Source organism: Falco biarmicus, chromosome 5 (genome assembly GCF_023638135.1).
Source record: "Falco biarmicus isolate bFalBia1 chromosome 5, bFalBia1.pri, whole genome shotgun sequence".
Lineage (NCBI taxonomy): Eukaryota > Metazoa > Chordata > Aves > Falconiformes > Falconidae > Falco > Falco biarmicus.
The window spans coordinates 58,264,134-58,291,077 of record NC_079292.1 but is presented as its reverse complement, the minus strand read 5'-3'; the positions used below and the strand labels follow the sequence as shown (position 1 = coordinate 58,291,077).

General features: G+C 48.6%; 2 protein-coding genes across 6 annotated transcripts in view; one reads left to right on the top strand and one right to left on the bottom strand.

Moving 5' to 3' along the window:
- Nucleotides 1–1,506: 1,506 nt before the first annotated feature.
- Nucleotides 1,507–11,514, bottom strand: RAC2 (Rac family small GTPase 2). Of its 3 annotated transcripts, none has more exons than XM_056341364.1 (7): nt 11,308–11,514; nt 8,235–8,306; nt 6,394–6,511; nt 4,763–4,825; nt 3,909–4,068; nt 2,510–2,644; nt 1,507–1,767 (listed from the first exon to the last, which is right to left on the bottom strand). In XM_056341364.1, the coding sequence occupies exons 1-6, from the start codon at nt 11,340–11,342 to the stop codon at nt 2,514–2,516; spliced, it is 579 nt and encodes a 192-aa protein (XP_056197339.1). In that variant the 5' UTR covers nt 11,343–11,514; the 3' UTR covers nt 1,507–1,767; nt 2,510–2,513. The 3 variants fall into 3 exon arrangements, with proteins under 3 accessions (XP_056197339.1, XP_056197340.1, XP_056197342.1); XM_056341365.1 differs by having other exon boundaries at nt 2,514–2,644; nt 11,308–11,510; XM_056341367.1 differs by lacking the exon at nt 1,507–1,767 and having other exon boundaries at nt 2,584–2,644; nt 3,905–4,068.
- Nucleotides 11,515–21,269: 9,755 nt separating this feature from the next.
- CYTH4 (cytohesin 4) overlaps nt 21,270–26,944 on the top strand; it is a 35,538-nt gene continuing 29,863 nt past the window's right edge. For 2 of the 3 annotated variants that reach the window (XR_008822147.1, XM_056340899.1), the window contains exon 1: nt 21,523–21,556. Coding sequence is in view for 1 of the 3 variants with exons in the window: in XM_056340899.1 (XP_056196874.1) it covers nt 21,538–21,556 (19 nt within the window). In the remaining 2 variants the exon portion in view is untranslated. Of the gene's footprint in view, nt 21,557–26,944 lie in introns of all 3 variants that reach the window. The other variant, XR_008822148.1, reaches the window with a different exon arrangement.

Below are 26,944 nucleotides of genomic sequence, written 5' to 3'. Positions count from 1 at the left end.
AGCTCCAAAAGGGTTGTGCAAACTGCTTGTATCGTGTTGGAAGGAGAGCTCCACCCAGGCACCTCCACAGGTAGGCAGATACATGAATTTTGTTTCATGCACATGGTGAGTCCTCCTCTCTGCATTGCTGTACATGATAGGGGACAAGGCAGACTGAGAAGATAAAACCCAAGGCTTGAAAAGTGAAAGGAAGTAATAACCCACTGGGAATTCATTGATTTGAATAACATATAGGATGTTTAAGGGAGGCTAGGTCCCATTCTCAAGGGCTTCATGTCCCTTGCCTTTCCACAGGTATATGCCCACACCAGAGACTTCATTTCTGCTCTTCTGGACTTCTGTTGACACAATTAACCTTACCTTTGGATGGGGCTTGGGAAATTTATCTGGCAGCCCATGTGCAATGCAGACATTTGTGGATAGCATGTACTCCAGGGTTGCTCTGGACATTATAAGTGGATAATGTTTTACATCACTGAATTAACTGCCTTAGTCAGATCCGACCATGAATTGAATTTGCAGAAATTTCCCTGGCAGCAGGGTACCTCAGGGGCTACACTGTGGTGGGCTGTTGCTGACATTACCCATGCACCTCCTCAGTGCAGGAAGCAGCCTTTGGAACTCGGAAGTGGTGCTGCATCGAGGAGTGGTAAGCTGGCTCAACTCCACAGTTTCTCTGTGCTCTCTTAGGACTGCAGGATATTGCAGTGCAAATCATTGCACCCTGAGCCTTCCTCTCTCCTGCAAGCAGTGGCGGCAGCAGCCACCCTGTAGCACTTATTACTTCCAGGCCCCTGCAATGCATCAGGAAGGCAGGTGCTCACAGCTGCCGGATCCATAGTACTGCTGGGACCACTCTCTTCAGTTTAATTTTAGTGGCTTGGAGGTAATTTGTCTGGACTGGTGATTCATACCTTGTTCTCCCCGCTCCCCTCACCCCCCCGCCCCCCCGCCCCCTTCCTGTTCTCACTCTGCCTGTGCCTGGCAGTGTGAGTCAGTGCTGGTACCGATATGACTGCCTGTGACATGAGCTTAGGAGCGTTATGGCAGGAATGTTTTGGTGAAAGGGTTTCCCCAGAAACCTCCAGGGACAGTCCCCACAGAAAGGAGTCTGGGCCTGGATGTCTTCTCCCAAAAGCCTGCATTTCATTCTCTGTTTTGGAGAGGAGACCACTTTTCCCTTGAACATATGGATGCTGAGAAGAAGAAGGACAAAAGCTGAGGTGTAATCGCCCCACTACTTTTGGCCAACACATGGTATTTGCACTTTACTGAGGAATCCAGGGAGCCTAGCTGAGAACTGAGCAACTCGGTGCATGATTTGGGCCTCATCCCTTCATCCGATAGTGGCTGGGGCTCACTGGTACCAAGCTCAGTGTGGCGCTGCCTGAGTTGTCACTGCTGCAGGAGGGACACAGCTGGCAGGTGCCTCTGCCCCATCCGCCCTGTTGCTCACTGCTTCAGGGCTGTGTCCCCCTGGGGTGTAACACATCACTGACATGGCAAGAAGGTACAGTCTGTTTATTGGGTCTTATTCACTATGTTGTAACCTCGGAGGTCAGTGAGGAAGGGCAGGGGCAGCTGGGGTGGGGTGAATATGGGGGAGATGTGCAAATGGACAAACCAGTGCTACAGAGCCACAACAGTCTTTCAAGCCAGCGGAAGTAAAAAGCGCAATGACCGCCACAAGGTACTGAGCTCCAGGATGCTGGAGCCATCGCTCTCCTGCGTGCTGGGTAGAGCCTGGCATCAGGACAGGGCCGGGATCTGTAGCCAAAAACATGACAGACTTCGTGAAACCAGCTTGGCTATTTTCCTGCTTTCCTTCCCGCTGCCCTGGTGGTAGTGGGAGAAAGAAGGGGCAGGATCCCAACTAGAAAGCTTTCACTCTTCTCTCCCCTCAGGTTTTTGCCTCTCACCCCGAAGCCTGTCTCCTGCCTCTGCCACTTTGAGTTGAAGGGGAAGGGCAGGTGGGGAGTGTGAGGAGTTGTCCTGGGGGAGAAGCTGCTGCCTGCCAATGAACAGCAAAACAAACCCCTCCTTGAGGTGAGCAGGGCCTGGTAAGAGGAAGGGCCATTGGGCAACTGCCATGAACAAGGAACAGCTTTTTCTTTTTTTTTGCCGTAGGCAGAGGCTGTGACTTCATGGCTCTCACAGCAGGTCATCCCCAGGGTGGCCTGGATACAGTTCCCTCTGTGGCACAAGGTGACAGACAGATCTCTGTGAAGGCAGAGGTGGAAAATCCTGGGCCACCCTGTACCAGGAGATGGGGCAAACCTGCCCATGGGCAAGCATCAAGGAAGTGGAAACAGTTCAGGGGTCTGTGTGCTATATCATACTATGTCCTGTCCTTTCCCCAAGCAGGACAGCTGTCTCCCTCTCTCTCTCTCTGAGGGTACCCATGCCACCAGGCACAGCAGGTCATAGGAACCCAGTGGCCCTGGCCATCTGGGTTCAGGAGCAGGAAAGTGCCCCTGGTGTCACTCCCAGGGTTCCCTTTCAGACTTACTCGCTTAGAGGAGGCTGCATGCACGTTTCTTCGTCCGTGTGGGCTGTGGGCAGAGGACTGCTCGGATGGCCTCGTCAAACACTGTCTTGAGGCCACGCTGCGTCAAAGCTGAGCATTCGAGGTATTTCACAGAGTCTGTCAGGAGGAAAGCAGGTGCTGTGATGGGGAGGAAGGTGACGGGGGTAGGCGGGGGGGTACCCAGGAGTCTGTTGCCAAGGGTACTCAGAAGAGAAACATGCAGGATGAATACTATAGATCACATCAAGCAAAAAAAGATGCACATGCCTATATCACCAACACCTTTTGAGGCTCACATCACTTGACAGCCACAATACCTTCCTCCCTCAGTGCCCATTTTACATTGTCCTGAGGCACATACACATCACCTAAACACCCCGGGTCTTGTCTTGATATGAGGTCTCACATCTCCTCAGGCTTCAAGTATCATTCAGACTGCCTGGCTTCAAACACCTCTGGTGGCATCTCAAGTCACATGGCACCTCCCTTTTGGGACTTTGTATCCACAAATTCTCAGAGCCCTTGTGCAGGAAAGCAAGGCACCTGGCTCTTGCCTGCATTGAATAAACACAGCTCAGGTGATCAAAGCCATTAAAGATTGTCAGGACACACTGCACTCACTCAGGCAGTCTTGATTTCAGGGCAAAGCCTGCCAGCTGTACAAGACCAGGGTTTGCCTATTCTCCACCCTTGTAGCCAGAGCAGAGCCATTGCATGAGGCTGTCTATGTTATCCTGGCCAGACACTCTCTCCTCCAAACTCCTTGTTGAAAACTCCCTCCAGCTGTGTTCCCCACACTCTCTCCTGCCTGTGCGTGCTGCATCTGAGAAGAGACGTTACCTGGAACACACATTTCTGCATGTCCTGGAATACAGGAGGAAGGTGATGCCCCTGAGATGTGTGGTGGGGAAGGATGCAGATACCTGGGGTTGCATGTATAAGCCCCAGCAGTCAGAGGCAGGGACAGGAAGCTGCAGTTGCAACTCTTCCTGCGAGATGTTAGAAAACTCACTCTTCCGCCTCTCTCCGGATGTGGAGGGGAGGCCCCAGCACAGCAGCTGCAGCTTTCACAGAAAAATATTGGCCCAGAGAGAAATAGCAGAGTAAAAAGGGAGGAAAATGTGCAAGTGTATGTTTGTGTGTGTAGGATGGCGGCCAGAGAGAGGCAGAAAACAGAGGGTTGAGGCTTCCTCAAGGAGCAGATCTTCTTCCTGAGTTTCCTGAAGTGCATTTTGTCCCATGACCCTTGATGTGTCTCCCTGTGTCCCTTGGAAATACCACTGTAAGATACTTCTAGAAAAGCCTCACTAGGTTGAAGGGAAGCCCTTATCTTCTGCCTCTCTCCTTTCAGTATGTCCAAGATGTTGCCCCAAGCACATACCGATTTCCTTGGCTAGAGCAAGGCCCTGAGGATATGTAATTGGGGATAGCTTCTTCTCCTTCAGCTTCTCGATGGTGTCTTTGTCATCACGAAGGTCCAGCTTTGTGCCCACAAGGATGATGGGAGTGCTAGGGCAGTGGTGCCGCACTTCAGGGAACCACTATCAAGGGAGAAAAGATGTGAGAAGTCACGTATATGGGCATGCACAAAAGAAACAAAGAGGAACCCCTGAAAAGATGTCAGCAAGATAGCTAACAGCCTGTTCTTTCTCACAGTCTTTCAATCCAGTGTTGGGCACTACAGCCTAGCCCAGACCAGCCCTCGTTGCTCAGTACTCAGGCAAAAACCCTGACATGGAGCTCAGATTCTGTTAAGCAAAAGCACAAGCTGTTCTCTACCCTTCATGGCTCCCTGAAACCCAGGGAGGAATTTGGAAGTGGTAGGAAGGAAATACTACGTTGTTCTCTTCTTTAATCTCTCCCTTCTTCCCTCACTTCCCATCCAAAGGCTGTGGGTACCCACTTCTCATGTCCTATGGAACGGTCCTGCATCTGTGCTGTGACAGTCTTGGCTGAAAGATGCAATCAGAATATAAGCCTGTTGTCTCACAGCTCAATAACCTAGCAAGATGAGTACTAGCCCATTAATAGGGTTGGCCACCTTCTTTGAGATGACCTAGAAGACCTCTGAAGGAGGCCGATATTGTAGTTTCTTCTGACTGACACAAAAAAAGTTACTACCTCCCTGAATCTAGCTGTCCTATTAGCAATCTCCACCCACAGGCACTCTGCTTGCAAGATCACCACCAATCTCACCCTCCTCAAACCCTGATGGACCAGAATATTGTGTCTCACCTTAGCACGGACATTTTCATAAGATGCTGGGCTGACAAGGGAGAAGCAGATCAGGAAGACATCCTGTAGGCATACAACCATGGTGCAGAGTTAGGAAGAGAACATGGGGCTGCATGACAGGAGTCGGGGAGGGGAGAGAAGAGCTGGGTGTGCAGCATCCCCCCTCTGCAGCAAAGGGTCATGCGAGGGAAAGCTGTATCACAATGTAACACAGTCCTGACTGCTGCTAATTGCCTCTAGAGGAGAGAAGGATATTTGCTCCCCTGACTCGTGGTAACCATAGCCACCACTATCAGAGGAGCCAAATGTTGAACTATGAGGATGGGGTTTTTGCGGTAGGCACACTCATCCTCATGGGAAATGGCCTGACAGCATCCTGCTCATTTCTCACAGAACACCAGAGATCTTTCAGGCCAGAACAATTTTGCGTGCTGTTGAGGCAGAGTTAGGCTCAGCCCAAAAAGTGCACATGCAGGACTCAGATGAGGTGGAGTTTTGGTTACCCATGTAAGTGCTTCCCCTGGGCATGGCAGAATTTAGACTTCCATTCAAAACCAAGCCAAACCAAGCCAAGCCAAGCCAAGCCAAGCCAAACCAAGCCAAGCCAAACCAAACCAAACCAAACCAAACCAAAATAAAACAAAACAAAACAAAACAAAACAAAACAAAACAAAACCAAACCAGCTCTTCAGGGTTATATTTATTTTATCTAACTTCAGCTAGCTAGAACAAGGGTGTAAGGCCCAGCCTATCCATTTCTATACTTCTGCAACCATTAGAGGCAAAACCTTGGAGAACAATTCCCCCATCTATCCTTGGGATGTGTCTGGGGGCAGGTGCAAGCATGTTGTTGAGAAATGTGCCTGCTTGCACTGACTGCAGAGGGAGTAAACATCTTATACCAGGCATCCAACTTTTAGGTGGCTGAACCTAGCTGAAACAAATAGTGCCCTCAATTCCTAGCCCTTTCAGTTGCAACAGCAACATTCAGACCAACACCTGAGGCAGCAGGGTCTTTCTGAGCTTTTCAAGACACTGCTTGGAACAACATCCTCCAGTGAAGGTGATCTTTAAACCCTGAAATCACTCTGTCAACATGGTGAAAAGCTGGTGAACACAGTAACTAAGGCATCCATTTGTTCTGCTAGTCTTGGGCTTAGCTGAGGCATCAGCAGATCATATACATTTGTCCACACACTAGATCACTTTTAAAAGGCAGAAGCCAAAATAGTGGAGTTCAAAAAAATCTGAGAAGCTTCTGCCTCAGCTCCTAATTCCCTGAGCCCCTTTAACTTCACAAAAGGAGGGTTTTTTAGCAGGGCTGTGTAAGGCATCTGCCCCACACTGAAATCTATGTGATCTGGGCTTCTAAGTATCTTTGAAGATCTGAATTTTCTTTCTAAGTTACACCAGTAATGAAGTTTAGAGAAAGGCTTCAAAATACCCTCAGATGTCTTTTACCTTTAGGGTTTCAAGGCACTTGTATACTAACAGAGGTATTCTCAGAAAAGAGCAGAGAGAGTCAAGAATAGTCCTATCACTGTTTTATGGCAAATGTTGATTTTTGCAGCAGGGGGTGGAGGCATATCTGAGGGAGGAACAAGGGAGGAGGGGTGTGGAGTGTGACCCACCGTCTGCGGGTAAGAGAGTGGCCTCAGCCTGTCATAATCCTCTTGTCCAGCAGTATCCCATAGCCCCAGATTTACAGGCTTGCTGTCAACCATCACGTTGGCGGAATAGTTATCAAACCTGAAATTCACAGACATAGGCCATGGCTCAAACAGGAGAAGGAGCCCTTCCAGTAGTGTAGGTGGGATTCACTAGGTGCACCCAGGAGCAAAGGGTTATGATTACTCTTCTCAGCTCACTTGGGTGATGCTGGTTCCTTGTGAACCTTACAGACTTCCCACTCAACATCAACCTCTTCCCCACCACCTAGCCGTCCTGGACAGGTGTCTGGCTCCAGCTCCACCTTTGCCACCTTGCATGCAGATCCACAAACCCTTCAGTTTCCCACTTTTTTCCCCAGTATCCTTCCTGCAACTGTGTCTGTTGTAGCCAACTCCCTGTCTACCTTTTGTGCTCTAAACCCCAGCTTTCTTCTTAAAAGTGAAGAAATGTCTTATGTAAAAAGCTACCCATGTCCCTGAAGCTCCCCCAGGGCCCTGCACTCCCCAACTCCCCTGCTGGATCTGAGGCCAATAAGCCAAGTTGTGTCACCTCAACTCTTTGACAACCCAGCATGAAATATTTGAGAACAGCTGTCAGGACTGTATGCTTGAGGGCAAAGGCTTAATGGAAAAAAAAGGATATTAAATCAATAGAGATCTTCCTCCCCTTGTCCTAGAAAACTTTATTTCCTGTTCCTTTTGGTATACTTTTTTCAGGCTAAGGTGAGGGAAACCAGTGTTAGGAAGGGACCAACACAAAGACATTGTGAAGTGCTTATGGCATACACTGCCGTCGTAAGATAAGCCATGCAGTCCAAGAGAATAAAATGGCCTCCCTTTCACATCTCCAGACACAAGCCTCACACAGCAGGAGAAACAGTGTGTGAGAATGTGTGCACAATGCATAGTCATTTCATGGCTACATGCTAGGAAGGGATGGTGCCCTTCCACGAACCAGCTTCCGAGAAAAGGTGGGTTCTTGCTGCCACAGCCATTTTTTTTGCAATAGCCATTGCAAATTGGTCTGGAGAAAAAAGTGAGGCTCTGAGTTTTCCTGCACCTGTCCTTCCCAAGGAATCTGAACCTGAGCTGGCAGTCTGACATGCTGTGCCTAGCTCCTTTTTCCACCTCCGGGAGCATGTAGTCATACTCCATATCCCAGTGGTGTGGTAGAAACACATGTGGTATGCATCCCCAAACATATCCCCATGCACTGTGGGGAAACAAATGCATCTGACTGCTCAAATTAAAGAATTCCTAAGCTTGCTCCTTATTCCAACAGTCTGCAGGTCTATTCCAGCCTTGCACATACATTCATTTGATTGCATAGGGCAATTCTACTCTGGCACTGAGCTGAATCGTGCACTTCTACCATCAGGGTTATCAGTGCCTACTCCCATGACAGCAGGTGCCTTGGACAAGGAAGGAAGTGAAGACCCTTGTCCATCCAACTGCCTTCTTTTGGGTCTGGCCCAATATTTGTGTCCTGGTGCCTCATTGTTTTGCCTAGCAGGACCCCATCTACTACTTCTAAACTCAGTTGGCAGATAGGCCTTTGGATTGATTTGTGTGGGCCAAATATCCCATTGGTACCAGGGGTTTATAAGGCCACTTGTGCTTCTGCTGAAAGGTGACAGATCTGAAGTGCAGAGGCACCTTCACTGGCTTGGCAGCCCTTCCTCTGCTGACATGGAAATTGCAACCCTGCCTTCAAAGTGCACAACAAGGGGGTTCTGCACCCCCTTTGCATCCTGCTTTCCATGCCTCCCACCCACCCCAGGACCTCTTTATGCATTACTCACACAGTGGGGATGTATTCTCCTGGGAAAGCATTAGTAGTGTAGCTGATAAGGAGACAGGTTTTCCCCACAGCTCTGCAAAAGAAAAAAAATAGCAGCAAGTCATGGTAGTGCAGGCAGTCTTGCTAGGGTGAGATGGGGATGTGGTAATCCTTCCACACCTCTAAGCTAACCCTGTCAGGAGACCCCTGAAAGCAGAAACACCTTCACAGGACCACACTGTGCATAACAATAGGTTAGACAATCGGCAGGAAAAAAGACAGGATGTCACCCAGAAGTGTTTGTTGTCTTCAAGCACGAAAGTGGTTTTTTACTGTCTGGTACAGGGATCACTCAGCTAAAACCCATCCACCCTGAGCTGGTGGTGAGAACCTGTTTTCCAGTGCATGCACAGTGCTGTACGCTCAGAGCCAGACAGGTGTACTGGGAGTACCATGACAGGGCTGCCCGGCCAGCTACAGCCCCTGAACGCAGTAACTCCTGCCTGCTTCAGCAGGTGCAGTGGCCAGGGGCTGATAGCAGCTCTTCTTGACAGCCACAATGCCCAGTCTTGCCTGTCTATGGTAAGCTACGGTAATCTGCAGCACCACTCGCAGAGCGAGCTGTAAGCAGCCACCAAGGTGCCTCTCCCTGTGGCTGACGGGGGCTGCTGGTGGTGTTTCTGAGCTAGAAGCTGGTGCTTCCTCTCTTCTCAGCCTCCCCCACAGCCATGTTGCAGCAGGGTGGGGTGCAGATAAGCTGGGGTAGTAGCAGGGTCCAGAATGGGTGGGAGCATCGGTGTGAGGGTAATGGGTGAGGGGACAGTGAGACTATCAAGGGGAGGAGAAGGTGTGGTGCGCAAGGTGAAGCCTGTGGTGAGGGAAAGAAGTGGAAAGAAGCCGGAGCAAGATAAAGCAGCCAGGACAGGTGTGGGAAGGAGAGTCCTCCTCCCCCTGGGTTGCTTTCCTCAGGTCTGTGTGGCCTTGAAAACTCTGGCCATCTTGCAGTTGAAGCATGTGTGAAATGGAGGTGGTGAAAGTAACTTGCCGCCTCAGCCTACGAGCACAGCCACAGGATGAGGGAGATGTCTTTCCTAAGGGAAAGGCTGGAATCCTGCCGCTGGGGATACTCCAGCCATCTCAGCTATACCTGCAAAGTCCTCTGATGCAGACAGAGCTGCAGCCCTGCCTTTTGTGTGCCCTTGATAAGCACAGCTGACATCTTCACCCTCGTCACAAGGCACCTGCCTTGGTCACTGTCCTGTGGGGCAGCTGAGGAGGAAACTGAGCTCTTCGGCACACTCTGACACTTGTTTCTTCCTTCTGACACCTCCCTTTCTTAGGTCCTCCTCTCTCAGTCCCTTCTTTCCCCCCCATCTCTCCTACTTCCTTCTTATCATAAAGATATTGAGGGAGGGCGTGGAGGCTTCCTGAAGGTAATAGCTCAGGAGATCGATGGCACCGTGAGTGGGTCAGTCATGGAAGCAGGGAACAGTTCTGAATTAGTGTGGTTGAATAAGAGAGGAACCCAAAGGGTCACTGAGGGGGTGAAGATTGCAACAAAGCTACCAAGAAAAGAGGTGAGGTTAGTGGCACCTGCTGGTTCCTAGAACTGAACTCAGGCACTGTTATGAGGTTGGTGATGTGTGATGTAGGGGGCTGTGGGGCCAGAACATCTATGGAGCAATGTGAGGGGCTTAGCTGAGTGACAGCAGAAGGTCCTGTGGTGGGTAAGGTTGAGCCAAGGCAGGGTGACATGGCTGGTATGGCTGGAAGGGAGGTGAAAGGTGGTGAACCAAGAGCTCAGGGCAATGCAGGAAAGATGGACTGCTGTGTTGTAAAATGGTGAGGTAAGGTGCACAGAGAAGCAAAATGACAGGACGGAAGATACTTAAGATGAGTTGCATTGGAGGGGTTGAGAGCAGGACATGTTGTGGGGTTAGCCATGATATGAGGGGAATGCTGCCTTGAGGAGTCGCTACAGAATTAGTGCAATGTGTGAGGGGGAAACTGGGGGGTTAACAGGGCAACAGATAAGTGCCCAGTAGACTTGTTCATCCAGTTTTAGCTTGCAGCCTTCAGGGCACTTTTCTTAGAGGTAACGGTTTTTATTTGGGGCTCTGTCCTACCTTGTTCCTTCTTCCCGCTGCCTTGCCCCAGCCCCTAACATGTACTGTTACGTTTGCAGATGCCTTCTTCCCCAGGCAAGTTTTGAAGGAGGAAGTGACTGTGGGGAGCGGGGCTGCTGCAAATGTCTCTTCATCTGCTACCTGATAGCTGCCCCAGATAACAGTCTGGCCAGCTCCTAGCTGGGAAATGAATTAACCTACTCCATGCCAAACATGGATTTTCCTCCCCTCCCTCCCCTGCATCTACTCATCCTACAGCACGAGAAGAGGCCCTGTCCACCCCACCTCTCCCACCCCTAGCACTACTGACTGCTTCGGTTACTGATGGCTTAGATCATGCTAATTCCAGGGATCACAGGACATGGGCAGTGATGTCATCATGCTGTGAAGGCAAGGTTGTGTTACCTCCCACTTGCAAAGTGGCACATGCTTGTGCCTGTCCCAGTGAAAAGTGCTCCTCCTCCTTGTGCCCACAGAAACACTTTGCCAAACAGTCTCCCCCTCACCTTGATACAGAGATAACGTGCCGAAAAAAGCTGAATGCAGAGATACTGGCAGATGTCTCATCAGGACCATAGTGCCATGCCCTCTCCCAGTCAGTCCCAGTGAGCAGATGGCTTTCAAGGAGCCATTCACCTGCAGGACAACACTTAAACCTCTCAGGTTTTAAATCTGACTCCTGCCTACAGGTTGAATCTGGCAGCAACGCCACCGCCTCCCCTGTGTGGGACAGACCTGCTCCACTTTCCATGCTCCTTCTGCAGATGCCCTTCAACATGCCCTCTTCCACACCCTCTCCAGAGGAAGGTCCCTTGCCCTGGGGAGTGAAGACCAAGTGGGAGAGGGAATGCAGTCTGCAGGAGGTCATAAGCAAAGCTAGGGAAGTGTCACCAAGCAGCCACCTTCTTTCTTGCCCCTTGTCACCACCCCTCCTTCCCTGCATTCACAGCAAATCAGCAGAGTACCTACCCGTCTCCCACCACGACACACTTGATGGCTTGCATGTCTCTGGACCCGTGGCAAAGGACAGCACCTGGGGCAAAGGAAAGTCAAGCTGAGGCAAACAGTGGGGAGACACGGGCAAATCTGGGTGTCAGTCCTTGTGCTGCAGTGAGCGGCAGGTTGCAGGGAGGAGGAAGTGGAAGAGGGAACTTTACTTGACAGTCACCCTCCGGTCTCTCCTCCCCTCCTACCACAGCAGCAGTTCTGCGGCCAAAGCCGTTAGCTGAAGGCGGGGCGTGTATGACTTCATGGTTGGGATGATGACTGCTGTATTTTATTTTTTTCTCCCTGCATGTCTCACCCACTCCCTTCCCACTCCATCCTAGTGGATGGCTGGGGGAACCAAAAACTGCTTTTACAGGGGAACTGGACAAGGGTTAGAAGCAAGGTGAGAAATGGAGGGGCAGATTTCTTCCTTCTTTATCATCCGAACTTTGGAGGAGGTGTAAGCAGGGAAGGCAATCTGAAGTGGGAGTAGTAGGGTGATGTGGGGCAATGAAGATTTTTCAGGTCTTCCCAGTGCCCGAGTGTCAATGGTGAAACATCACAAGCAACTATGCTTTCTGTGAAGGCTGCACAAGGAAGTTAAGCAGCCTCTAGGAAGCAGCAGCTTCCAAGGCTGCTCTACGCCACCTCTCCTGTGGTGTTGCACTTGCCCAGCTTCCCAGATTACTAGTGCAAAGAAATACTGTGTGAACCTGTGTGTTCACTATGAAGTGGAGCAAATGTATCAAGGGATGCAATTTCTCTCGCCTGCCAGTACTGTGAAAGCCAAGACTGGTGGACGAGAGGAGCTCCAGCACACCAGCTTCTCCCTATCTATCCTCTTCCCTACTTCTGTGCAAAAGCAGCCAGTGGGAGCTGCTGCCAGATCTCTTCCATCTTGTCATAGAACCATAAAATCACAGAATGGTTTGAGTTGGAATTGACCTTTAAAGGTCACCTAGTCCAAACCCTGTGCAATGAGCAGGGATGTCTTCAACTAGATGGTTGCTCAGAGCCCCATCCAACCTGACCTTGAATGTTTCCAGGGATGAGGCATCTACCACCTCTCTGGGTAATCTCTTCCAGTGTTTCACCACCCTCATTGTAAAAAATTTCTTCCTCATATCTAGTCTGAATCTACCTTTTTAGTTTAAAACCATAACCCATTGTCCTGTTGCTACAGGCCCTATTAAAAAAATCTCTCCTCATCTTTCTTGTAAGCCCCCTTTATGTATTGAAAGGCCACAATAAGGCATCCCCAGATCCTTCTCTTCTCTAGGCTGAACAACCCCAGCTCTCTCAGCCTGTACTCATTGTGCTCAGAAGATAAAAGAATTATAGAGCTAAGCAGCAAGGACAAGAAGAAAGCAATCACCCTAAGAAAGAAGAGACAAGGATCAGAAAGATCTCAGGAGATTCTGCTCCTTCCTTTTTCTTCTTGAAATGAGGGTCTGCCTCCTCTTCCTTCCTTCTCCTCCCATGCAACACTAAGCCTGAAAAAGTGCATTATGTGTGCACAACTGTGTGCTCCAGCCTGAACTGATGAGTGGATGAGCAGGAGATGCATTTTATAGAAGGAGGGATGTGGTGATGCAGAATTAATTAGAATTTCCAGGCTTTGTCAGAAGGCCAGTTAGACCAAGAACAGTGGGGTTTCAGCTGGGTTGTTCCTGAAGGAGGGAAGTCTGAGGGAAAGCGTTTCTCCAAAGGTTGGTGACTGTTGTGCTGCTGCAGCCATGGGAGGCTGCTGCAACTGACCTGCTTGGGAGAAGAGCTCTCCCATCCATCACTCAGTGCTGGCCGTGACCCAGAAACCCTCAACTGTGGAACGTTTCCAAGTCCTGAGGCTATGTCAGAAGCACTAAGCGACCAGCTGTACTAGGTGTTCCCTCTGTGGGTGGTAGGGAAGCGGGAGAAAGGAAACCCACTGACTCCTCTGCAGGCAAGAGCAGGAACAGGCCATAGGAGTACAGGTCAGAGGAGGACAGAAGAGAGAGTCACAAAGGCTGTTACAGGGAGGAGCTGGAAAGGGCAGGCAGGTGCAGAATATGGTGTGCCAGGAGACAGGGATTCAGTCAGAAGAGAAGGCAGGTATATCTGGCTCTAGAGAGTGCTACTGGTGGATGGAGAAAAAGCACTGCAGCTTCCTGGGCAATCAGACACATTGAGAGGACTCTGTGGGAGACATCTGGGTGAAAGTGAGGGCCCAGGGAGCTGGTGCTGGTGGAGTCCTTAGGGATTCAGGGAGCTCTAGGTTGGGCAGGCAGACTGGGACAATGAAGCAGGAAATTAACCGCTTTCTGGTCACTGTTGAAATGGCATTTGGAATCAACTTCTCCAAAGGAACATTTCCATTTTTACCAGGTCTTTCCAATAACCCTTATGTGCCTGGGGAGAAGCAGGGTGAGAAAAACAGAGTGGACACCCTGGGGTAGAAAACATGGGGACTGAAAGGAAAAGAGCTGTGGAGAGCTGGAGAATACATTGAGTCTCACCTGGGACAGTAACAGTCATGTGAGGATAATGAGGCTAGGGATGGGATTCAGTCTAAGGGAGACTAGATGGAAAACTGGTTGGTGCCACAGCAGGACCTGGTGGCAGGGACAAACAAGGACCTGCTGAATGCCAGTGTGCACTTTTGTCCTTGTAGTATGGCTTATGGGCTTGGGGGACCGGCAGCATGGAAGGGACTGGGGAAGAAAACAGGTTAAAATTGATCAGGGAGGAGGGACTGTTGTGAAGACCTCATGTCCCAGTGAGCCCCATGTCAAAGACACTGTAGTTCTGTACAGCCAACAATGAGCTGTGGAAGCCCTGGCAAGAAGATATATCTCCAACCCACTTCTGGGCAAATTGCTTTTGGAAGATAATTGCCTGCTGCTGCTATGGATGGTCAGTTCCCATCTGAGTCAGAGATCTGTGCTGTGAATCTATAAACACCCCTCCTCCACCCGCGCCTCTGTAAAGTGATGATAAGGATCTACACAAACGCTTTAGGGTGGTTTTTTCCATCATATTTAAATTATTAAAAATGGGATATTGCGTTCACATAACACATATATTGTAATCACTCTGAGAACAGCTGGCGCCTGCTACATTAAAACCTCTCGGTTGTTACATACTGCAGTAACGGGAAAGCAACTACAGGAAACTGACCCATAACCCTTAACTGAGCACATAAAGATCTGTTGCTGCTTTGATGTCCTCTCACACCACCAAGAGGTGCTCTTGGCATGAATTTCCTCCTGCATGTGCAGCAAGGCTGAGGGAAGGCAAGCACCCATCTGGGGTCTCTTGTTCCCTTTGCTGAGTTTGAGGAAGATGCTGATGGAAAAGAATTGCTCAGCGAGACAGTTTTGCTGTGAGAGACTTCCAGGGCCCTGGGCTGGGTCATCTCTGAGTGACCCATCTGTGCTGGTTTTGCATGGCACCCATGAGAGATGGCAGGCAAGGGAGGAAATGCATGATACCATTTTTCCCCCCACAAGGATCCAAAGCAGCGAGAACCACTCCATCTCCCCCTCTCTTTCTGTGGGTTTCTGATCCCTTAGGGAGGGTGGGAAAAAGGTGAGGGGGCTCTTGCAGAAATGATGTTTGCACTTCACAGCCCTGCACAGGAGGGCAGGAGCTGAGCATGAGGCTTGTCCTTCAGCATAGAGTAGCAGGAACAATCCTTCATTTCCTGGGGGAACACAAGGCTCATTTTTTTGCACACACACGGCACAGCCAAGTGGGTATTCTTATTACCCTGGGCCCTAATAGGATTTATTTTCTGTAAGCTATCATTCACGCAATCCCGAGTGGCTGTGAGACCTCTTCTGTGTGTGCTGGGCAGGAAAAAGAATAATTTACTTCAGCCTGGCTGGGCTGCAAACTGTCCCTACTTGCTATATTCCTCTTTTGCGTCTTCCCACTTCCCCATTCACGCATACCACCTGCCTCCCGCTTTTAGTTCTTGCTTTGCTGTTTCTCCAAAACTCCCACCCCCTGATGGTTGCTGCCCCCCTCTCCCCTCACTGCTGTGGTTTCTCACTGACTGCCAGGCTGGTTTGGAAAGCCTGCCCTGAATTCAAAGCTCAGGTTGTAACTGAAGTGGGGCAATGCAGCTCAGGCCATGATGTTTTGCAGTCCCTGTTAGAGATGTTGTGGAGATGCTTCATACAGGGTCTGTTTTCCAACACAGCCATACCAAGGGCTTCTCTAGCCTAAGTTTACCCTGTCAACCAAAAGTTTAGGAAAAAAGGTTTCTAATCCAGCCTCACTGAACACAAGCTACTGACATGTACAATGTAACTCATAAGCAACTAACTTGCAAATGGGGTTTACCGAGTCTTGGACCTGTCTTAATCGGGGCCTTTACTGGAGACCAGTCCTGCTGCAGTCAGGGACAGGTGGTCCGTTCCTGGTGCATTATGTTATGGAAACTCCTCTATTTGCAAAGTGTGACTGTTCTCAGCCTTCCCAGTTTAGGGCAAAATAGCAGGGCCACTGCCATCCTCCGACCTGGAGCACTGAGAGAGGTTCACCTCCACCTCTTCTTCATCTGTACCTGGGTAAGCAAAATACCATGGAACAGACCTTTGGGCATCAGGTTCTTTGTGATGGCTGTTTCGCACTTGCACTTCCCTCAGTGAGAAGTTGTTCACAGACTCTAAATCATACTGGGTTTTTATGGCTTGGTCTTATCTGGTTCTCTGAACTTTTGCAAGTTCCCAGTGATTCTGATATGGGTTTCCATTCTTACAGACATTTTATTCTCAGCCAGTGACAACCCCCATCTTGCTGATTCCACTCTGTTACTTAACGGTGATAAGTACAGATCAATATCTGACTGTGCATCCTTTCCCACGAGGTGCCCAGATAGTTCAACAATATTTTTCACCTGCCTGTTGTAGAGGGGAGGTAACAGGGGCTAGAGATTACGTGTAAATTCTTGAGTGTCAACTACTTGACTTGACTCCCCGGCCTGCTAGCACTCTTCATACATTATCAGATGTTAGATATACTATGTTTTATAAAACCAGATCTAATATATATCTTTACTGGTAAGCTATGATATCTTCTGGGAAGGCTGCATCAAGGAAGTGAAAGGAGCTGTTTAGAGTACTAAGGAAAACTATAGCTACTCTGTTTTGCAAGACTAGTATTTCCTGAACTACCGAAGTAAAATCTTTTGCTTGACCTCTACCGTTTTGTTGTTGTTTTTTTTTAAAGGCATAAAGCTTCAGTCTTGCTGCCCTTCAGAGTCCAACAAAAAAATCCCTCTGGCTCTTCATTCAAGTTTATCAGACTCTAAGTGATCCTCCTGTAATCTTAGAAAAGGGTAGATTGTTTTTTTTCCTGTGGCCTTTTATAATCACCATCTTTCTACCTTTAAAATAGATCCAGTGCCTTGAATTAGTAAAAGCAGTTGAGGGCAAGCTATTCCAGGTACTCTGCACTAGTAGCTTTACTTAACTGTCCGCACATTTACATCCTGAGCTACTGCTCAGGCTGTCACTGTGTTGCTCCTTACACTGAACAAGGATTATTTTATTCCAGTTGTTCTATGAAAAATCCTGTTATTGTCTTTGCTCCAGTGCTGTTTTACTTTGCATCAAAATACTGCCTGTGCAGTTCATAATTCCCACAATACTGTGTAAAAAGTGCTACACTATCTCCTGACATACTGCAATCCCTAAGCCCAACCTGAATGGCAAGCTAAACTTCCTGAAGGGGCTATTGAATTTGTACAGATGTGTACTTTGTCTCTGTGTGGATAGTCGTGGGAATACAGTTGACATGTTCAGCACAGAAAGATATATAGTACATTGTCACGGTCTTTATTTGCTTGAAAATAGTAGGAAATATTTGTATTTCCTTTTTAATTGCACAATCATTTGAAGAGTATACGAGGTAGCAAGAAAGTGCACCCACACTGTTGGTTTGATATTTTCCTTTGTGACCACCAGAACAACAGGTATTTCCAACTGCATTTTAAGTCTCTGTGTACAGTCAGGGAGCATCCTGGGAGAAAAAATGGCTCGTGGCATAGGAGGCACAAGGAACAGCCTGGAGTACTGATCTGCAGCAGTCTGCCTAACCTGCCCGTGCCTGATGAGGTGAGAAGTGCTGGACTAGCCTGGAGGCCCCCATTACACATGCTGCCACCTCTTGCCTGCACAGCCCCAGCCTGGGAGAACCGCAGCTGGGAAGGATGTGCACTGGCAGAAGCAATCACTGGATCTAACCCCAGTCCTGTATCAGAAGCGCTGATTTCCAGGGATCTGGCTCTTCCTGTCCCTGCTCCTAACAGCCAGCTCTGGAGGCACAGGAGAAGGACTGTATTACCTGTGGGGTGGTGGATGTGAACGTGAGTGATAGGAGGGGACCAAAAGAGCCAAATCCCACCTTAATCCAACCCAAGACATATCTGACCTGGCCCAGTCCCCTTCACTTACCCTGATATTATGCAGGCTCCTCAACACCCCCTCTCATGCCCTTGACATCTCTTCTTGCACAGTTAAGAGAACTTCATTTGCACCTCTGAGCCAGGTATGTCTTGGAGCAAGGAGCGTCCATTTCCAGCTCCACTCCTTGCCTTGTTGAATCTCTGTCACCTGAAAAATGTTGTTTGGTTCTTTCTCCAATATCCTGCTTTTCCAAGGAGTGCATTCCTTGATCTCATCCACATTGATCTTTTCCCAGATGTTGCTGCAGTCATCATAGTTGGGTTTTTTTTAATGTATAGGTTACAGCTTTCTCTGGAAGAAGGAAGATGCCAGAATCAGTGCCCAGTGTAAGAGTGAATCCCTTGGATGTGGGTATCTTTCAGCTTAAGTAAATTTTTGCTGCATGTCAAATTCTGTTTTCTTAGTCTGTATTTGAGCTAGGCTGTATCTACATTGGCCTTGTTGATAGCACCAGTGGGAGAATCCATGTACTCTGAGCTGCTGGCTATGGACTAGCTCTGACCACACTGTAGAGCATTTAAATCTCACCTGCCCTAGGATCCATTGGATGTTTCTATGCCCCTGAGGCATAATTAATATTTATGTGTTCTTGCTGGTGTGCTTTCATGCTTGTTAGGTTTCCTGCTTTCTTCCTCTCCTTCCTTCCTTACTCTCATTCTCCCTTGTTCTTCCTCATTCTCTCTGTCTTTGCTTTTCCCTTTGGTTCTCTGCTGCCTTTTTCTCTTGAAATCATGGGAGGGTTGTGTTGTAGCCCTTTCACGCCATGACCGCAGAACACACATTACTTACCTTAAGGGCATTTTTGGACACATTGCTCGCTGGGGTAGTGTAGGTATCCACATGAGTTCACTACAGATCCATATTATGTGTCTGGGATGATCAAGAAAACTCAGCTTCCACCTGGTTCTAGGTTTCCTCAAGAGAGGAACTGGTTGTTTTTCCCCAGGGCAAGCCTGGGACCAAACTAGTTTGTGCACCATGTGAATGAATGGGGGACTATGTACCTGGAGAGGGACACATACTTACCCCGCACTTGGGAAAGAACGGGAGATGCTCTGGGCTTAGTTTAGTTGCATGATCCTGTTTCACTTCTTGTGTACCCTCATAAGAAAACATTTTCACATGAAACAGGTGCTTCATTTTTACATGAAATAGACTTACGCAGTTTTTTAGTGGTACATTTCCCATTCAGACACCTCTGGCTGAAAGAAATGAAAGCATTTAAAGTGCATCAAGGCCAACCACTGTTAAAAGCAAGGCTACCAGAACCAGGAGAATAAAAGTAGTGGAAGTGATCATTGAACTGAATTAGTAAGTAAGGTCTCAAAACAGGGCAGTCAGGGTTTCCAACAGACAGGCAGGAAAAGCTGTGAGAAGAAGGAAGCATCAAGGAGTTGAGAAATGAAGCAAGTATGGATTAGAGACACAGGTACAGATTTTCCATTGCTCTCTGTTTTGGAGTGACTAAGAGTGCTTCTGCAGTGCACAGAGGCATCCATTTTGGTGTTTGCAGGGTGTTTGTGGTTTGACCTGGCCACAGACACATAAACAAGAACAAGAACAGCCCTGATGAAGCTGTCTATATATATGTCACCTACCTTTGAGGCAGGCAAGATCAGGTCTTTCAAGGAAGTGTTTTAGGCTGGCCTGTCTGCTTGATGTCATCTGCAATATTGCTGAAACAATTTTTTTTGTAGAAAACAATGATGGAAGGACTGGAGGTGATACACTGGACCCAGCCCCAGTACAGGAACTGGGGACACTGGGCCAGACTGTGGTGCAGTGAATTCTCCTCTGATGTGGCCCAGAACCTCAAGACAGAAATTGAGTTTACAAGGGGTGGGCTTTTGGCAATTTGTGACCCAAAGGCAGATTCTGATAAATTTTAAGCATGGACATTGGATATAATGAGGGTCAGGGCAGACATGGGTGTAACGGTTTGAAAGCAGGTTGCATTAATAAAGTTTGCTCCCTTCTTCCTTTTACCCCTCCCAAATAAGCTCCTAGCTGGTTCTTTGAAAATATTGACACTAACAATGGAAAGCAGGTGCTAAATGTTTACCACTGACTCTTCCTAAAGATTGTAGGTTATTTTTAACCCTGCCTACACTGCCTGTGTGCATTCATTCTGGATTTCTGCTACCCCTTGACATCTTTAAGGTTGGGATATCTCCCACTCTTCACTGGGGGTTCATTAGAGTGCTTGTCATCTTCAGTAACAGCACTGAACCTATAGCATAACCACAGGTTAGAGCAAATGGAAGAGGCTGATAGGAAAGGAGGGCAATCTGTGTCTTTCATTGTGAGGGTGAATGGCCCTAGATCAATGGACTTTAGCCAGACTGTTCAGGCAGATCCTACCTTTTGCATCAAACCTTTTAAAAGGCCAGTTACTCCCTCCAGAGGATCTCAGTCCAGACTCAGCTAATGGGAATGTGGGAAGGTAATAGCTCTTCCTTTCCTACTGAGTCAAGGATGTTCAACCTGTTCTAAATGGTGGCAAGTGTACATAGATGCTAGCTCCCACTGCATACCAAGTCTGAGAGTCTTTTTTTTTTTTCCTACACATGCAATGCTCTTGCAAACTCTACCTTGTGGTGTCATGGAAAGATGTCATTGAAAGATGGTAGGCAGAAGCCTGGACCTGTTTTGCTGTCCTGCTCAAGGCCTTCTGTGTAAGGACAGCAACAGGTCAGGAGGTAAGGATATAGAGTGCTTCAGAGGTAAGTGTTTGTGCATGGAGACGAGCCATTTGTCTACAGTTTCAGTCCTGCTAGAGGAGGCACAAGCCCTGTTTGGGCATCACACCTGGTTTGAATTTTAGCTTGACCTATTTATTCAATCTGACATGGTGCTCTCCTGCATGCTTCTTTTTTCCCATATTGCCTACATCAGAGATCTACCACATAAATCACATGGCAACTCAATACAAGTCAAGGGGAAGTGTACAGCCTTCTGGGGCTGTGTGCAGGGGATGGAGGAAGAGCATTCCTCTGCCTTGCAAGTGGACAGAGCAGCAGAAGTCCCTTCAAAACTGTCCTGCTAATGCCAGCTCCCCCACCAGCTGAGAAATGACTCCATTCCTCCTCAGTTTACTCCATCCTTACAAGGCTTTTCAAGAAAAAGAGTTTGTTACTGGAAAAAAAAGGAACAAGACTGAAAGTACAAGCCACTTAGTGGGCAGTGTGGGAGGGAAGAAAAGAAAAAGACCCTCTTCTCCCCTCCAATAACAATCCTTCAATTTTGGAGCATTCATCCCTCCACCACCTGCTGCAGAATTAACACAGGAAGAATCTTTCCTTTAAAATGAAACCACTTCCCGAAACAGATGGGGTTTCTGAATAAAGAAGTTCCTCTCCCCCTCCACCACCGAGTACCTCAAACAAAAACCCAGAGTACTACCAGCCTCTCACTGCTCATTTCAAACTGCTCCCTCAAACAGAGGTATGTGCTCAGAGATTCCCCCAAAAGCTGCAGGGACGGAAATGCACTTGTGGATTTGCATTTCAGAAGTAGCCAAGAAGCCCCTGTTAGCTCACAGCGGTATGCATATACAGTTTCCTTCACTGATGCAAGCTCAAGAGATGTGGTCGAGGGACGAGGTGAGGAAGGGCGGAGTCACGGGGCAACCCGCCCCCCCTAATGCTGCTACAGTCTTGGTCACTGGCTCCAAGTTGTTTCAGTTCTGTGAAGGATCTGAATGAGCAGAAGAAGGCAAGGAGGAACAACACTTTTGTTGAAAAGTATTGCACTCTTCAGGATGGACTTTTGTCCTGCTGGTAAGCCTTGACCATCTTTTGCCTTGTTTTCTGTGAGGGCTGTGCGCTCAGTTTGACAGGGCAGAGCACACCATGAGATCCCAGCAGCTAGTGTGGATGCTGCGGCTGGTGGCTGCAGGAATGAGATGGTGAAAGATCCCTGGTGGTGCAGTTAATCGCTTGTCAGCCTTCAGCATTAGGCATGGGTTTCTTTTTGCTTGCTCTCCCGTAAGCCACTCCTTTCACATTGGGAGACATTTTCCCACTGATCTGAAAGGTCTTTGTGCTGAGAATGTCTGCTGCTGTGATCCCTTGTGCTGGTGATCCTAAGCTGAGCTGGGGACTGCCTCGGGAGTATCAGGAGTATATGTGACACGTGGGATGAGCACCTATAGGCTTTGGCTTCTCTTCATGCAACTCTGGCATGGCTTGCAAGCTCCTTAGTGGTGTTTCCATACAGCCCCCAGGAGCCGGCTTGACTTTGCAGCGCCTCTCATGCAGCTGGGTATCCCAGTGCAATATGCTTGCAAGGTTTTTGGTACTGGGGCCTCTCTTTTTTATGTCCATGTTAAAGGTAAATTACTGTATTAGGGTCCTGCAAACTCCAAGTGACATGCAGGTAGGCCTGCCTGATCCTGAAATAATTGCAAAAGGCAGATGTGGGTGGGGGCAGATAAGCCACATCTGAGGAGCTGAGAGAAATCTCAGGTTTTATTTACTACTTTGGCAGGTGATGGAAAAAGTAGTTGGGATTCAGCAGGGAAAGGCACACTGCCAGACTGAATGTTTCTAGCCTCTGGCTGAGGAAGTGTGTGTCTGTGCAAAGGCAGCAGATAGGGAGAGCTGAACGGGAATAGGCTGAACAAGGGCCAGGAAGAAAAGGGATCATCATGCAATGGCCCTGCTGTGTCTGACTGTCTTCACAAGCTTCTGCGTATAGGAAATGAAGCACAGAGTGAAGGGAAAGAACAATGCCAAGTTTCAACTGTTCTGCACCTTTTAGCTCCTAGGTGGGTAGCCAAGGAAAGGGCATGCTCAAACCACATACCAGCCTTGCTTGTCAGGGAAATTGGTGGCATGTATGTCAGCTGAGCTCTTGTCAGCCTCTGGCTATGAATGTTGGTGAAGATAGGTCTTTTCAGATCACCCAGACCTTAAAGCAGCTGTGGGCAAAGCTTCTGCAGGACAAGCTGCATGGGATGAGGCAGGTAGCCTTGTAGTGTGCCTTCCACAGAAACTGAGGCTCTTAGAACTGATGGTCTGACACAGTCATTCACTCAAGTTATGTGTTACGGAGTTAATTATGTTTTAAAAGTTATGCACTGCAACAGCACAAAGAGGTCCTGCTCAGGAACAATGCAAGTTTGCTCAGCTTTGGCTAGAGGCAGAGCTTGGAGGCAAGCAATGCCTGAAGAGATGTTCTGGTTCTAACTGATGTCTTTGCTCAGCCCCAACCTGTTACTACACAGCTATGTGGGAAAGTGGTCTTGTTTGACGCTGGTCTACCTTGGGAGCAAAGGTTGCCGCCAGATGCAGTTTCCCCGTGAGCTTTAGAGCACCGGATGAGTTCAAAGTTGCTTGGTTGTGACATGATTTTCTTGAAGGTCAGAGGTGCACATACAGATTTTCTGGGAGCCACTCCTACCTGGAGATGCAATGGTCCTGGCAGGCACCTCTCTGCCACAGCTGCATGCAGATGAGACCTGTGTCAGGGCTGTGCGTGTGTGTGTGTAACATGTGTGTGTGTGTAACATGCAAACCTGATTACTTTAAGTTGTCATATGGGATAAGGGGACCAGAAGGTGACATATATACTTCTTCACACCTTTCCCCTCGTAGCTGGAATGTGCAAATTAAACCTGTGTGAGGTCCATGTTGAACTTCTTCTGACACGAGCTGGAAGAGAACTGTGGAGTGGCTACATGACAGAGACAGATTGGGCTGAAAAGAATTGAGGAACTAGTACCAGCCTGGTACCTGGCTAGGGAGGTGGTGCTCTGTGCTGGAGATGGCACAGCAGCCATATAAAAAAAGAAAAGGATTTCAGGTGAAATTCTTCCACCAGACAGCCTCATCCAGGCAGAAGTTGCCCATCAGGCTTCTCTGCTTGTGTGTTGCCATGGGTGGAGGTGCCCAGACCTTTTAGCAGGCACACTCACAACCCTACATTGCCTTGCAAATGGGCCAGATGAACCTCTGCTGTTGTACTGTGGGCGGGTAACACGTGGATGATCTGTCACAGTGCCACAGATGCAGTCCTTCTTCATAACCTTGCCCTACTGTTTTTGCAGTCCATCCTTCCAGCTTTCCTGGGCAGTCACTTCCCACTTACCTCTGTGCTCCAAAGTATCTTCTTATTTGTATACTTCTGCTTGGCGTTGAAAGCTTCACTTAGCACCTGTGCAGCTCTGCACAGCCCGTTGTGATGGGAAATGGGAAAAGCAAACACAGTACTCTGCTGGCCACTGCACCCAGACTTTTGGGTAACTTTGACCTGGCCTCCAGGTGGAGAGGCTGAGGGCATAAGTCACCACAACTGAAATTGAAGTCTGTGTTCTGTTTTGGGTGACAGCACTGAAAATACAAGCCTGGGCAATTCATGAAGAACTGGCAGGTCTTTCTATCTGTGTCTGCCCTGAGAGTGGGAAAAGAACTTCAAGAGCAAGTGTAAGCCCTACAAATGCGATGCTGATGTGCTTCCCTTTCAACATTTTCTCTCTGAAAATAAACATCAAGCAGGAACTTCATGTCCTCTCTGGAGAGGACGCCAGCCAGTTTTTTATGCCTTGTGTCTGAACTGGAAGACTTCAGCGTTGGTTTGGCTGACAGGCATCCCCCTGAAACCTGTGGGTGTTTTCATGGCATGTTCTTCATCGGGGTGAAATTTCCCCCTATGCAGAGAACCCTGACTAGGGCTATGCTTCATCTGTGTCTGACCTAGCCCTAGAGGGAAGTGGAACTTGATTATACTGAGGACTTTGAAGAAGCTGAAGCCATTCCTCAGTCCCTGGTGCAGGGATGAAGTCCCTCTGCCATTCCAAGTGTCTGGAGCGAGCCAGGCGGCTCTTCACTTGGAGTGTCCTTCTCCTGCTGGTTCAGCTTGTTCTCAACATGGAGAGGGAAGGAAAGGCAAAGCAGCCTACTCTAATTATCTCATCTGCTGCTTGCCCAGCTGCCTCTGCTGTCTGTGCTGCCTTTCTGTGGACAGTTCCCCAAACAAGACTTTTGGGTTCACTTCCCCTAACTGTAGACCCCAGTGTGTGCTGTAACATTGATGAAAGGCCTCAAAACAGCCTTTAGCAGACCATTAGGCCTTCTGTTTGGGAAGTGGAGTAATGTGCAGGCACTGACCTTGGAATTATTTGCCAAGGCAATCAGGGACTTAAGCTGTTTAGGAAAACTTAGGAGACCTTCCAAGGACCCTCCCTGCAGCTCAGTCTAAATTGCTCTAAAAGTTTGATCCCTTAATTTTTCTCCTTACTATGTCACTCTTACCTGTTCTTTTATCCCTTGATTCCCTCCCCTTCTCCATGATTCATATGCTTTTTCTCCCCTGCCCTCCCCACACACGCAGTCCTCCCCACACATGCAGTCCTCCCCACACACGCAGTCCTTCCCACACTTTTCTTGTTCTGACAAACTGGACAGGTAAATCACTTGGGAGCTGGGGTTTTCAGATGTTCAGAAGGAAGGGAGACTAAGTTATTTACAGTCTTGGTTGGGGTCGTGTGGGTGGGATGGTGTCCTCTGGGAGCTTCATGTCTCTTTGAGATGCTTTAGACTGCTTCAGCAGACACAAAACAACTGAAGCAAAGCAATCAGCCACACTACAGACTTTGCTGGGGGGTGGGGGAAGAGGAGGTTCATCATGTATGTCCTACAGAGCTTTTGTAGAAAGAGAGGACAAAGGGTCTTAGTAGTAATTTGTGCAGGAATCACCCCAGTGATTCCACAATTACCAGCCCCTGTAGAGGTGAAAGAGATAAAGCTGGGGAGGCTGAGAGGCTGGCCTCATCTCCTGCAGACATCAGAATGGTGGGAGACATAAAGTAAACTGAAAGACACAGGCACCACTCACAGGCACAGAGCTGACATTCAAGGGGAAGTCAGCCACCCACCTAACAAGCAGCAAAGCCACTGCATGGGTTTTTTTGTTGTTGTTGTTGTTTCTTTTTGTTTGTTTTCTTGCTTGCTTACTTGTTTGTTTGTTTTCCCCTCATACAGATTTGACTGCTGCAAGCTGCTGGATGCCACAGGTTTTCCTCTCAACCAGCTCCAGCAGCCAGCTTCTTTCAGCTCTTAGTGAGGGCTGCTTGCAGAGTGTGGAGGGGATGCGGGTCCTTCCCAGTCCTGGCTTCGTGCTGGTTCCTTGCCCAGTGCTTTCCTCCCAGAGGCTCAGCAGCCTCTCCTCAGGGAATGCAATGCTTGAAAAGAGGGGGAGAAGTGATGGGAGAGAGGCTGCAGCCTCAGAAAATTAATAGGACAGACTTAGCACATGGAAACACAACCAGCCAGGAAGATGAGGGAAAGATTAGGATCAGGGAAGGAAGGTTTCTCTGAGCTGTTATGGCCGTGACAAGAAAGAAGTATGAGATGAATGCCCTTGTCCCCGTTGTCCCCTTTTCCTTCTGTCTGTCTTGGCTGGTTCCTTCCCCTTTTATCCCCAGTCATATTTATAGCAGTTGTTTTGCATGTGAGATCCACACTAAGAGAATTTCCAAGGCAGCTGGTGCCACTTCCCCTTTTTCCAGGAAGACAGAAGGCCCAGGGGATTTTGGCTTATGAAACAAAGGAGCAGGGCATCCAGTTACCTGACCTGGCTTCCTGGAGAAGCTTTGTCTTGCAGTGTTTAGATGCAGCAAGGTCCCTGTCTGCAAGTTCTGCAGTGACCTTATAGGAGCTCCAGTGCTCTCAGCCTTGTGTGAGTCCCATTTTTGTCCTGGGGCTCACCATCTGTTTTGCCTCTCTAGGCCTGCAGCCTTCTCTTTCTCCTTGCTGAAGAGGTTGTGCTTCACCTGGATTATATTTAGCAGCAGTGCTGTCACCCCAATTCTTCTAAGTCCTTTATGAATCATTTTGTGGTCGCTTTGGCTCTGCTGGTATCTGTTTAACTTCCTGTACATTACAAGGAAGCCTGCTTGTGTTTCTGTATTGTCTGTAGTCCACAGAACAATGCCACCCACAGATGCTTCTTCTTCAGCAAGGCTTTCATCCCCCTGGATCCTGCCCTCGGACCTGAAAAACCTTGATTCTGTCTCTTAAGCCATTTCTGACTCTAGCTGTGGTGGATCAGTCCATGAAGCCAGTGGCTCTTCATGGGAGGTTTGGATGTAGATGAAGTATTAGATCACCACTTTTCCATATATAAAGATGACAGACATAAAAACCGCCAAAGAGGTAAGACCTCTT